Below are 14,220 nucleotides of genomic sequence, written 5' to 3'. Positions count from 1 at the left end.
GCAAAATGTTTTTACCTAGAGACCATGCACCTAACATGGATGTTTTATCTTGAAATCTGCCCCACCTCCATTTGCATGATAAATGCTTTTTCATCCCTTCATTTTCAATGTGCCTGTGTCTTTAGATCTGAAATGAGTCTCTCGTAGGCAGCATATACAAGGGTGTTGCTTTTTTATTCATTGCATGTCCCTGTGTTTTTTGATTATAGTGTTTAGTCCGTTTATATTCAAGGTGGTTATTGAAAGGTATGTACTAATTGCCATTTTGTTAGTTGTTTTATGGTTGTTTTTGTAGTTCTTCTCTATTCTCTTCTATTGCTGTCTTCTCTCATGGTTTGCTGGCTTTCTTTAGTTATATACGTGGATTCCTTTCTCTTTATTTTTTGCATATCTATTACCAAGTTTTGATTTGTGGTTACCATTAGGTTTATATATAACATTATGCACATAGCAGTCTATATAAAGTTTATGGTTGTTTAAGTGTAAAACCATTCTAAAAACACTAAATTGTCATTCCTTACATTTTAGGTGTATGGTGGCATATTTTACATCCTTTTATTTTGTGATTCCCTTGACTGATGTTTATAATATACTTAATTTTACTGCCTTTTTTCTTTCTATTTTCCTCATTCTTGCTTATGGTCTTTCCTTTCCACTTAAAAAGTCCCCTTTAACATTTCTCGTAGGTTTAATGGTCATGAATTCCTTTAACTTTTGTTTGTCTAGGAACTCTTTAGCCCTCTTCCTATTCTGAATGATAGCCTTGCTGGATAGAGTATTCTTGGCTACAGGTTTTTTCCTTTTAGCACTTCGAATATATCATGCCACTCCCTTCTTGCCTGAGGAGTGCTGAAAGCTCAGCTGGTTGCCTGATGGGGTTTATCTTGTACGTAACTGTTTTTCTTTTTTCTTACTGCTTTTAAACTTCTCTGTTTATCACTACTTTGGTCATTTTAATTACTATGTGTCTTTGTGTGGACCTTATCGGGGTGATTTTGTTGGGGGCTCTTCATGCCTCCTGGATCTGAAGACATACCCTTTGGTAAAACAGGAAGGAATGTGCTATTGGGAGGGTGGGACCCTGGAATCGTCTAACAGACAAACAAAAAATTCCTTTATGGCTGCTTTGTCAGATGTGGTATCTTTACAAGAATAGATGAGCATAGTCTCTGACACTTGCTCTGTGGCTATTGATATGATAAATGCCCCCCCCCCCTTTTTTTTTTCCATCAGTAAAAATCAATGAGAAAGAAAAGATTAAGAGCAGTTTATGTTTGTCTGGCTGGGCAGGCATTCATACACATTCACATTTTTACCCTGGTACTATGTTAACCAGCTGTGCCTAATGGCCCCATTGACCCTCATTTCCCACGAACATTTGGCATTCCCTGGCTTTCTGAGTTTTTCCCTACAGTAAGGAAGCACAGGGTATGGGTTCAGGGAAGGGGCATCATATTTGGGAGCCCAGGGAATTTCAGATTCTGTGACCCGTCTCTATTTCTTCATCTCTCCCTCTTCATACCAATGGACAATGAGAAACCATAAACTCTCTTCAGTAAGAGTTCTTTGAAAGAACAAAGTTCCAGATATTCTGGGTGCTCCGAGGCTCCTCTGGGACAGATTTGGAAGGGAAAACACAGAACACAGAGAAGCTTATGAGAAGTTTATTTTACAGACCACAACAGATACTCCCGCCCACTCTCTGTAGAGGAACCATCCTCGGGGGCAGACAAGGGCTTCCACCAAGATCAGCCTACGGTTATGGTCCCAATGGTATATATATATTGTGGTTCCAAGGGCATCACTGCCTCATTGTTGGGGCAGATATCTAGTTGTTCAGTAACGTGGGCCACTGCTACTATTTTTGCAGTTTCTGAAAGAGACAAGGACAAAGATCTTTTCTGATAACACTGTAACCCCGAGTTTTCTGGCTTTTTTTTACTAGTTTCAGGAACCTCTCTACTGGGACCCAGTTTCCCCCCAGTCATCTGCAAATATATCTCCCTTGTTAGCTTTTCTCATACAACCCCTCACCTTTCAGACCTGGGCATAGTCCCCATCCACTCTCCCTTTTCCTTCCCTCCTTTCCCTCCACCCTTCTGCCCTGACATTCTGTTTCATATCTGGAGTAACATTTCTCTTTATGGTTTCCCTACCCTAGTAGATAGTTCTTCACTTGGATGACCCCTATGCTTACTATTTTTAAAAAATTTTTAATGTTTATTTATTTTTGAGAGAGAGACAGAGCATGAGTAGGGGAGGAACAGAGAGAGAGGGAGACACAGAATCCAAAGCAGGGTCCAGGCTCTGAGCTGTCAGCACAGAGCCCGATGCGGGGCTTGAACCCACAAACAGTGAGATCGTGACCTGAGCCCGAGTCGGACACTCAACCGACTGAGCCACCCAGGTGCCCCACCCTATACTTACCATTGATGTGAAAGTCCCAGTAGAAATTTCTTGGAGCATTCTCACAAAGGCAGGCAGTGAAACGATAGCTAAAAGGACCTTCGATTGTAATGTTGCTTCTGAGGTAAGATGTAATCTGGGGAGGAAGAAGTGGGCAGAGAGGACCCAGTGTTAGTCTGGGGAGTGGGAAAGGGAAAGAAAGACAAGAGAGCATGAAAGAGGAGAAGGAGGAGGCAGAAGAGGAGGAGGAGGAGGAGGAGGAGAACATCTTTCATGCACAAAGAGCAGGGACAGATGTAGACCAGAAGCACTGGGGAGTCCTCTTTTGTTTATCATTTTCAGGAGCTAAAGCCTAGGTCAGAAGGTTTTCTGGCAACATGTCCTGCTTTAGTGCTATGGGTCTGGGCTCCGAAGGGAAGAGGTAAGTGAATTGACAGGGCAAGGAGAACTCATTCTGAGGCAGCCTTCATCTGAGGAGCAGGCTTGCTGTGGTTTCCTGGCTAAGGCTTTCAGGAATGGCCTGCTACCACAGCTTGGATCTTGGGTGTGGAGGCCAAAACCGGACCTTGCTCCTGGAACTATGCTCCTCCCAACTCTGTGATCTTTGATGATTGGAGTGACATCTCTCAGTCTCTCTTTCCTCAGTTGTGAGAGGAAAACAGTCACCTACCAGACTTGGCTGTTAGATAAACAGATGAAATCTTGAAGGTAAATTTCCTTTTTCCTTTTTTAACTTGAGAGGGCTTTGCAACTTGATATGTAAGTTTCAGCAGCGTCAGGAAGCTTTTGTTTGGTTAGTGTTCAGCAAGGGGTGTTACCCTGGAGTCCATGGACCCAGGGGGGTCTGTGGATAGAATTCACTGAGTCTGTGAACTCAGATGGAAAGAAATTGTATCTTTATTTTATTAACCTCTCACTGAAATTGAACATTTCCCTCCCACTATGTCATCAATGATCCTCAGTGGCATTTGCAGTGTGTGTGATTTTATCACGAAGGGAAACAGATGTGTTCATACCATTTTACAGGTTTATATATCTCAAACTATTATCTGAATGCATCACTACCTTGAACACAGGGACATTATATCACGGGGTTGCATGGTCATGGCTGGGGCCATCTGCCCATCTCCTGAAGCTTGCCCAGGTAACTGGAAACTGTGCACTAAATAGCTTGTCAGCTCTAAATGGTGAGCTCAAGATTTCTCCCCATTGGAATTTTACTCAGAATATTTTGGAGATCCTGGCATTTCTTTCAAGAAACAAACTCTTGCTGGGGGTTTATCTCTTATGACATTTACAACAGTTTATCCCAATGAGTCAGAATTTTCAACACTTGAACATTCAAAACAAAAAGTCAGAGGCCACTGGAATTCACTTGTCAAAACCAATGTACAGTTGGAGCCACTTATTCAGGCTGAGCAACAAGAACCGTTATGTAGATCATCTTTATAAGATAAATTTTAACTTGTCTATATTTTAAATGTATTGCCTTTTTAGCTAATATGTCAATAAAGTAATGTAAACAGTACCGTATCAAAAGTTTATTTTTAATAATCATTATCATTTGTTTTTCAATATGGTAGTTTTCCTGTGTAGTCCAATGCATTTTATTTACACATTTATTTATTTATTATTTTTTTTGAGAGAGAGAGAGAGAGAGAGAGAGAGAGAGAAAGAGAGCAAGCGCACCAGCCAGGGAGAGGGGCAAGAGGAGAGAGAGAAATAATCCCAAGCAGGCTCCACACTCAGCATGGAGCCCCATGCAGGGCTCAATTCCACGACCCCAGGACTGCAACCTGAGCTAATGTCTAGAATCAGATGCTTGGGGCGCCTGGGTGGCGCAGTCGGTTAAGCGTCCGACTTCAGCCAGGTCACGATCTCGCTGTCTGTGAGTTCGAGCCCCGCGTCGGGCTCTGGGCTGATGGCTCAGAGCCTGGAGCCTGTTTCTGATTCTGTGTCTCCCTCTCTCTCTGCCCCTCCCCCGTTCATGCTCTGTCTCTCTCTGTCCCAAAAATAAATAAACGTTGAAAAAAAAAAATAGAATCAGATGCTCAACTGACTGAGCCAAACCAAGTGCCCCTATTCACACATTTAAAAGTAATTTCCTCATAAACATTCCCTAGACTTCAAGAGATCAACAAAATGGTCCATACCACAAATGTTTAATTTTTTTTATGTTTATTCAGTTTTTGAGAGAGAGAAAGACAGAGAGAGAGAGACAGAGAGAGAGAGAGACACAGAGAGAGAGAGACAGAGAGAGAGAGACAGAGAGAGAGAGCGAGGCAGTGTGAGTGGGGAGGGGCAGAGAGGGAGACAGAATCCGAAGCAGACTCCAGGCTCTGAGCTGTCAGCACAGAGCTCCACGTGAGGCTCAAACCCATGAACCATGAGATCATGACCTGAGCTGAAGTCCGATGCTTAACTGACTGAGCCACCCAGGCACTTCCATACCACAAATGTTTAAGCAAAGCACTGTGGTTTGCTACAAGTTCTCTTCAACCTTAAAAGATTATACAATCTTTATATTCATGATTGAGGGTATAATCTATTTTAATTTTAAATTTGTGATCCTAATACCTCACTTGATCAAAAATTTACTTGCAAAACATGATAATTGTTAGAAAATGAAGATTAGGTATTAGAATCTTCACACATAAAAATTATATTTTCCTAAATTAAAAAAAATCTGAAGATGTTTCTGTAGCCAGACATTTTTTTATATTGGAAGCTACAAATAAAAATTGGTTGACCAGAACTAACAAAATTCTTTCTAATTTGCAATGTATTCTATGAGATTCCTTGTACTTGGGTAGGTTTTAAAAAGATTGCCTGGGCGCCTAGGTGGCTCAGTTGGTTGAGCATCCGACTTTGGCTCAGGTCATGATCTCTTGGTTCCTGAGTTCGAGCCCTGTGTCAGGCTCTGTGGTGACAGCCCAGAGCCTGGAGCCTGCTTTGGATTCTGGGTCTCCCTCTCTCTCTGTCCTTCCCCTACTTGCACTCTCTCTCTGTCTGAAAAATGAATAAACATTAAAAAATTATTTTAAAAAATTGTTCTTTTCTTCTTTTACTTATTATTTTTTTAATATGAAATTTATTGTCAAATTGGTTTCCATCCAACACCCAATGCTCATCCCAACAGGTGCCCTCCTCAATGCCCATCACCCACTTTCCCCTCCCCCCACCCCTCAGTTTATTCTCAGTTTTTAAGAGTCTCTTAATGTTTGTCTCCTTCCCTCTCTGTAACGTTTTTCCCCCTTCCCCTCCCCCATGGTCTTCTGTTAAGTTTCTCAGGATCCACATAAGAGTGAAAACATATGGTATCTGTCTTTCTCTGTATGTATTAGCATTGTTCTTAAAACATAGTCCTATGAATCACAGTAGCACAAAATTATTTCACGTGTGATTTTGTTGATTAAGCACATTTTTTTACACCTATCACTTTTTCAGGGGTGGAAACAGACTTTCATTATCTATCATTACCAGGAACTACCATTATCACAAGACCTTTATGCACACATTCTCATTCTTTTTGTCGTCAGTCGTTATGATAAATAAAACACAGAATTGAGAAATTATGATGTGGCCTCCCTCCCACCCCCAGCTAACATGCAGTATTCACATTCTTGGACTGTGAACAGACAAATTTGACAAAGCAGCCATGTTGTTCTTTGCTCAGTGATCAGAAATCTTTCTCTTACAGATATGGGGCCATTTCTAGAATATATTTTAAGGAATAACAATTCTCATGCTTCCAATTCTGTTTTCTTTTTAATCATTGTACTTAAATCTAATTTGAGTTAGGAAACTCATGCATGTGCTGCCTGAGAGAGTGTACTTCTAGAAGGAGGCAGGGGAGAAACTCCTGGGTTTTGGCCATAGAACAGAGGTAGCTAACAAGGGGCAGATTGCGTGTGGGGGACAACACGAGAGGAGACTGCTGGCAGGGAAGAGAAGGACACACTCTTCCCTGGGGAAAAGCCCGAAACCTGCACGGGTCCCTTCTCCTTGTGGCCCAGAGCAGCTGGTGATAAGGCACAGGTGAGACTTATGCTCATTTCCATTTGAAAACCTCTGATGTAATAAAGGGATTGGACCTCCCTCCCACAACTGCGAATTGGAGAAAGGGGAGAAGACAGCGTGGGCTCCTTGTTGGGGAGAGGAGGCTGGAACAGGAGTGAACTTCTGACGATAGAGCAAAAGGGCAGAGGGAGGGGGGGTCAACGCAGCCTTTGCTCAGAGTTCACTGCCAAGTTGCAAATCTTATCCCTTGTGTTCTGTGCAACATATCTCTTCTGCCCACCTGCCTCAATGCACTGGATGGGGTTGCAGTTTTCCTTGTGAGAACCCCCTATCCCCACCTCTCCTCCCAAACAATCATCTTCCGGACCTTGGAGGAACTCTTACCACTTCTCTCCCAGCTCATAAGCTTTTCCTCTCTTCTCCCTCTTAGCTGTGTTTTTCTTCACTACCCATTCCTTCTTTCCTTCTCTTCCTTCCTACACCTCAGGATCGGATTCCTTTATCTGTAAAATGAGAATAGTAATCTGCCCCGAGGTCTGATGATTGTTCTGAGGATCAAGTATATATGAGAATTGGGAGCATGAGGATTGCAGTTCATCATATTATTAAGTATAATGCATGATATTAAAGTGAGAGATTAATCTAATTGTATTCATAACTAAGGAGTCAGATTTGTCTTGAGTTCACCCCCTACCCCAGGCCTCTACTTACCACCATACATTCTCGCAATTCTGTTTTAACATTCAGCTTCACAGTGATTTCTTCACTTGCGTTTACTCTGCGGGGCATCTGTACCTCCATTTTCATCACTTTTCGACCGCTTTGGGGAACAGGGAAGGAGGGTAGAGATCAGAGATCTGTCCCGTGCACGAGAGGAGCACACAATGAGCAGAGCGTAAGCAACAGGGAAGGTGTAAAGCAAAGGGGATAATGAGAGCTGAATCAATTGCTGAGCATCAGAACCCCTGGACTTTTTTTAATTTTTATTTTTTAATTTACATCCAAGTTACTTAGCATATAGTGCAATAATGAAGAACCCCTGGAAATTTTTGATCCTTGTTTGCTTTGGTTGTTTTCTACAAGACTTTGTTTTGTTTAATATAGCAGCTTTGATGCTTTATTTAAAATTGAGCATTGTAGGGGCGCCTGGGTGGCGCAGTCGGTTAAGCGTCCGACTTCAGCCAGGTCACGATCTCTTGGTCTGTGAGTTCGAGCCCCGCGTCAGGCTCTGGGCTGATGGCTCAGAGCCTGGAGCCTGTTTCCGATTCTGTGTCTCCCTCTCTCTCTGCCCCTCCCCCGTTCATGCTCTGTCTCTCTCTGTCCCCCCCAAAAAATAAAAAAAATAAAACGTTAAAATTGAGCATTGTCTTTCTTTCCACTGACAAAAAAATGAATTTAAAAAAAAGGAATAAAAGTATAATATTACATGTCATTTCTTAATAAAATCCTTCAGGTTCTGTTGACTGTCCACTAATGTGGGGTGGGGGAGGCTCTAGTCATCATTACTAGAAAATTCCATGTCAACAGAATCGTGTTAAACCAAAAACATCTCAATGCACTGGAGGAATTTTTAGAGTCATCCTTGAGATCATCCTTCTTTGATTCCTGGTGGGGCCTAGGTATTTGTATTTCTTTAGCACTGCAGAGAATTTGGACATATGGCCATGTTTGAGGCCTTTAGATGCCACCCTACTTTTAAGCCACATATCACAATCTGATGGGAAAAGAAATGGTAGCAGAGAGAAGTCAAGGATTTCTTCATCAGGGAGACCTGGGTTCAAGACTAGGAGAGTTACTTTCTTTCTCCCAGAAACTCCTGGCTGAACTCCTTGGTATTGGTGGGACAGGAGGGAATTTACGGTTTTGGCTACAATGCTTCACAGTCCCATTTTCCTAGGGTAAAGCATCTCAGATTTTGGAGATATTGCATTTCTTGTGCCAGTTGCTCTAGTGCTCAGTGTACAGGAATTCCAAAATTCCTCCAAAATTCCTCTCATTTGTAAATGAATTTAGGAGTGGTAAGATGACCAGCTTAGCTAGAGTGAGTGATCAGATCAGCTTGCCCAGGAGTGAGGAGCTTCCTGGGATGACAGCTTTTTAGTGCTAACACTGAGAAATTTCTGGGCAGATGGGGATTCTGATCACCCTAATTAGTACAGCTTATTTCACCAACTTGCTGCCCCCTAAGGGCTACATGGGGTGATATCTGTGTCTGAACCTGTCCCCATTCAAAATTTCTTAGGACATTGGGCTCCATTCTACCAACTTGTCAAAACTCTGAATGTTTTACTCCAGGACAGGACATCTGGTTGTGCCACAGAGGATACCATCAGAATCACAATCCCAAAACCCAGCATTCAAAACCCTGTTCTTGATGAGAAAACCCCCTAGATTTGCTGAGTGTCCCTGCTTCTCCCAGACCCTGGCTCCATTTCCTACTTCATTTCCCCCAATTTTCCTGCTTCCTTCAAATATGTACCCTCAATGATTTGGCTTCTGAGCCTGTGTTCCCAGGTCCTAGTGTAGGTGGTGGGTGAGTGTGTACTTGCTTTTGTCTTTGAGCTTCAGAATAGGAAGAATGTCTAAGCTGCTTGGCTGGCTCAACCTTGGACCATGGGGTCAAGGATCAGTGATCAGAGCCTCTGATCCTTTAGTGAGTCCTACCAAAATTGCTTAAAGCTATCGCTAGAACTCACAGACTTGCTGAACCTGCTGTTCTAGGAGGTGTGAGAATGTAAAGTTTACTGACCAGAAATCTGACAAAGGTGTAGACTATGGACAGGATGTGGATCAGAGCCATAGAGCAAGACTGATTGTTACTTATAGCCTATATGCACACTGGGAGACTTATTTCCATGGACAACCTAGAAGAACCTAGTGGAAATATGAGTATAGTTTATGAGACTTCCTAAGAGGAGAGAAGTGGAACTTGAAATGGGGTTTAGGAGAGTCTCTGGGAGCAGAGTTCTGGAAAGTTGAAAAGTTTTCAGGAAAGGATATAGAGATTTTCAGGCTAAGATAAGATCCTTCCCTGAAAGGATTTTTGTGAGGAAGAGAAAGGCTTGGCTCTCGTGTTTTCCTGAGCTTTGTTGGTCCCCAGCTGCAGACAGAGAACCAGGAGCAGGGCAGCAGAGCTGGCTCTGAACAGGAGCTGGAGAAAGTGCATGGTGGAGGAGACAGAATGTGACGTCTTAGAGAACACAGTCCCAGGTGCCCAGCATACTCCTTATATGCAGATCAAGCAAGTGAGAGAGCTGCCAAGCGGATCCCTGTGGTCAACTACCCAAATACCCTTCCCACTCATGATCTTTCCTTGTTGAGCTGAAGTTTGTTTTCCTATGGAAAAAGTCAACATTCGTCTATAGTGTTAGTGTCTGAGAAAAGAGATTATCCTTCCTCGTTTACTTGGTATGTCAGAATTTCACAGAGTGTCCAGGACCTCAAAAGACCTCAAAAGCTCTTCCCTCTTATGCAAATGTTTTCTTTTCCCTCATAATCATATGCCTGCTGTATGTAGCTTTAGCTACAGTCTGCTCCCCTAGTCTCTAGAGGCAGAGAGCCCAGCTGTGGGTAGCAGGTTTCAGATCACAGCTGTAGGAAACTTTTGCTATCCCCTTATGGTAAGTTCAAGAGGAGATGTTCTTCAAAAAATTTTGTAGGGCTGCTAGGGTGATTAGGATTCTCCTAGGGGGTTACCACCAATCATAAGAGAGGAGAAAACTAGAGGTGGGTGCTCTGGATGATGGGGAATTAAGGCCATATAACTGGGTGACATGAAGATGTGTGTGATTGTTGAGTCCTTAATTTCAGAGACTCTAACACACACACACACGCGCACACACACACACACACACACACACACACACACACACTCTATTGGTTCTATTTGAGAATCCTAATACAGCTGGCGTTTGGGAAAGGACAATAAATGTTGAAAGGGTTGGAACCCATATTGGTTGCAAGTGTATTTGAAACTTTGGGGTGAAATCAGGTTCTAAACCCACAATATAGCAGGCATTTCAGATGGGAAGGACAAATGTGGAGTAGAGAAGATATGGCATCTAGGCAAGTTGTACTGAATCCTTTTTTTTTTTTGTTTTGTTTTTTTGTTTGTTTGTTTTTGTACTGAATTCTTAATGTCATTTTTGCTGGGCTTCAACATTCTTTGCTGTCACTTCACTAGGTGGTAAAATCCCGGGGTATAAGACAGATTATTGCCTATTGAACATAATTTGGAGAGGCACTTCATGATGATATTTAAGTATATATTAGTTTAAAAATCATTATTTTTTAAAGTGATGGTCACATGTTGGTCAAGGATATCATGGAAAATGATATCCACAGAATAATGGAACATGGTGAAGCTGCCTTAAGGGTTAGTAGGAATGACCACATTTTATCTTTCACTCCATCATGTATGTCCAAAATTATAGGACTCCAGGGTATTTTAGCTTGATGTAAATGTATGCAGATATTGGTTAAGTAATTTTGACTAAATCAGCAATAGATATTTATTCTAGAAACTGATATGATTTGGGGGCCAATAAGCCAATAAATTGCTGTAACATAGTTTCTTCAATGGCTACCCACATTGCATCAAAGATCTGGATGGAGATGAACAGTATCAGGCAAACCTTGGTTTTAACTTGGTTTTAGGAATGAAGCAAGTCCACCAGCAAAAATCCATGTGTCTCCCCAGTTGACAAAGAGGTGTCAGTATTCATGGGGTTTAATATATCTGGAAAGACCAAGTTTTCTGAGGGAAGACAGAATGTAAGTAATTGTTGCAGTTCTATAGATGGTATGCAGGGAAGTGTTTAGAATGTTATTTATGATAAAAGCTTGAGAATAATATCATCTTCTTCTCCATGCTGTTGTTCAGGAAACTGATCTAGCAGACGGCTCCCAGTGGGAGAAAAATGAAGCTGAAATTGTCGTGTCCTCTAAGTAATGAACAGGTCCAGTAGGTTTCAAAAAACAAATAGAGATTGATAAAATCAGATTGTAAACAATTCAAGAAGCTCATAAAAGAGATTGTATGGGAGCAAGGGGAAGGGATTAAGGATTAAAGAGAAACTTGCCACAGGCTAAATTTGTGAAGAGAAAGGTGATCCTAGGTCTGACAGGGCTCACACAAGAGGAAGATAAGGAATGACCACAAAAGGGAGTTAAAGAAGCCAATACATAGTGAACGCGTACTATGTGCCTGACACTGTGCTAAACATTTCACATGTATTAACTCAATTTTCAAAACAATGCTATGAAGTTAATGCCAGCTTATTCCATTTTACAAATGGAGAAATGGAGGCACATAGCAAATAAATATATCGAGCCCAAGTCACAGAGCCAGTAAGTGGTGGAGCCAAAGTTGGATCCACGTTTTGTAGAATCTGAAAGTTTCGTTTTACAATATTGGGAGCCTGTTTCAGAAATAGAATGCAAATTCTCAAATATGAAATACATACACAGGGCTTTGGAAGAGGTTGTAAGTAAGGGGCCCTAAGACTTCACATCACTAACTTTATGGTACATGTGGACAAACCAGAATTTGAATGCAGGCAGTCTGGCTCTAGAACCTGAGCTTTTAACTACTCCATTGCCTACCAGCGAGGACAAGGCCACAGTGAGGCATGCCTAAATACTAATAAAGAGCCCCAAAGTAGGTAAGTACAAGGCCTACTCTAAGTACACATTTATCTTCTATGGCTGACCATTCTAGGGTGTTTTCCCATAAACTTGATGTAACAATCTTAGCATTCATCCTTTCTTTTATGAATTCATCTCTCTACCCATCATCTACCTTGTTCCTTCAGTTGATGTATTCTACAAATATTGATTAAGCACCTACCTTTACAGAGAGGCTTAAGGTGATGGGCATACAGAAATGAATGAGACAGAATATAATGGGGGAGGCAGTCAAAATAACAAATTTAATAGGCTGTGATCAGAATTCTAATATTAGTTTCTATTTATTGAGGACTACTAAGTATGTTATAGGGTTAACCTAAATGGAGCAGGCAGTCATGAGACCTATTTCTGTCTTCCCATAGATTTTAAAAAGCATCCAGAGCACCTGGGTGGCTCAGTCAATTAAGCGTCTGACTCTTGATTTCGGCTCAAGTCATGATCTCATGGTTTGTGACTTCAAGCTCTGCATCAGGCTCTGTGCTGTCAGCACAGAGCCTGCTTGGGATTCTCTTTTTCCTTCTCTACCTGCCCCTTCCCTGCTCTCTCTCTCTCTCTCTCTCTCTCTCTCTCTCTCTAAAAAATAAATAAACATTAAAAAAAAAAGCATCCAAGCAAACACACCTAAAAATGAAAAAATACAAATTTGATTCAGAAGTTTTGAATAATATAAAAGTTCTTTACTATCGGGGCGCCTGGGTGGCGCAGTCGGTTAAGCGTCCGACTTCAGCCAGGTCACGATCTCACGGTCCAGGAGTTCGAGCCCCGCATCAGGCTCTGGGCTGATGGCTCAGAGCCTGGAGCCTGTTTCGGATTCTGTGCCTCCCTCTCTCTCTGCCCCTCCCCCGTTCATGCTTTGTCTCTCTCTGTCCCAAAAATAAATTTAAAAACGTTGAAAAAAAAATTAAAAAAAAAAAAGTTCTTTACTATAATTATACTTTGGGGGTATGGAGAAGTTTTACACATTATAGTCCACAGACACATTTCTTAGTGTCTTCCTTGATCCCCACATTTTCCTCTTAAAGGTAGCTGCTAGAGATTTCTCCTGTCTCTCTTGTCAGTGTACTGTATTCAACACCATGGTGTTTCCCCATTCTCAACACTTTTTGTACACTGAGTACTTTTGACATGCGACCCTCCCTTCTGCTATACAAGATGCAGAAGTAGAGCTCTGCTCCTTTTGTCTCCTACTGCCTTGAGAATCACATACCCTAGGATTATTGTATACAGCTTCTTCAAATAGCAAAAACAACAATGAGAGCAAATATTTATACAGTGCTTACTATAAGTCAGACTCTCTGCTAAGTGGTTAACATATTAATTCATCTATTGCTTAAAAAGATCATATAACTTAAGTATTATCCTCATTTTATGGATGAAGAATTTGAGGCCTAGAGAGAGAAAGTAAATTTCTCAAGGTTGCAAAGTTAGTAACTGGCAGAGTTGGGGTTAAAAATCAAGTAGTCTGGGAACACCTGGGTGGCTCAGTCGGTTAAGCGAACAACTTCAGCTCAGGTCACGATCTCACGATCTCACGATCTTATGATTTGTGAGTTCGAGCCCCACATCCGGCTCTGTGCTGACAGCTCAGAGCCTGGAGCCTGCTTTAGATTCTGTGTTTCCCTCTCTCTCTTTGCCCCTCCCCTGCTCACACTCTGTCTGTCTCTCTTAAAAATAAATAAACATTAAAAAAAAATTAAAAAATAAATATGCCTTATTTTCCAAATATAAGATTTTTCTAACTGCTCTAGTGAGGTGTTTCATCTATAAAAAAACTTCACATATTTAAAACACACAATTTGATGAGTTTTGGATATATGCATATACCTGTGATATACTATCACAGTAATCAAGATAAAAATATAGGATTTTTAAAATTATTGATTTTAGCTTATTTATATTAAGTTTGGAGGATATATTCTGACTAGTAGGCAGAATAATGGCACCTCAGATAGTCTGTGTTCTAATCCCTGGAGCCTCTATGTTACTTTATATGGCAAAAAGGACTCTCTAGATATCTTTAAATTAAGGGTCTTGAGATGGGGAGATTATCCTGGGTTACTTGGGGTTGGCCCATTGTAATTATAAAAATTCTTATAAGAGAAAGAG

General features: G+C 41.5%; 1 protein-coding gene across 1 annotated transcript; it reads right to left on the bottom strand.

Annotated features, from left to right (window-relative positions):
* Window positions 1-1,648: 1,648 nt before the first annotated feature.
* On the bottom strand, window positions 1,649-9,634 carry LOC122488456 (prolactin induced protein). Its single transcript, XM_043589790.1, has 4 exons — window positions 9,498-9,634; window positions 7,138-7,246; window positions 2,428-2,542; window positions 1,649-1,873 (listed from the first exon to the last, which is right to left on the bottom strand). The coding sequence occupies exons 1-4, from the start codon at window positions 9,590-9,592 to the stop codon at window positions 1,749-1,751; spliced, it is 444 nt and encodes a 147-aa protein (XP_043445725.1). The 5' UTR covers window positions 9,593-9,634; the 3' UTR covers window positions 1,649-1,748.
* Between the last annotated feature and the right edge of the window lie 4,586 nt (window positions 9,635-14,220).

Source organism: Prionailurus bengalensis, chromosome A2 (genome assembly GCF_016509475.1).
Source record: "Prionailurus bengalensis isolate Pbe53 chromosome A2, Fcat_Pben_1.1_paternal_pri, whole genome shotgun sequence".
NCBI lineage: Eukaryota > Metazoa > Chordata > Mammalia > Carnivora > Felidae > Prionailurus > Prionailurus bengalensis.
The sequence above is the reverse complement of the archived record's forward strand: the minus strand, read 5'-3'. Positions and strand labels throughout refer to the sequence as shown.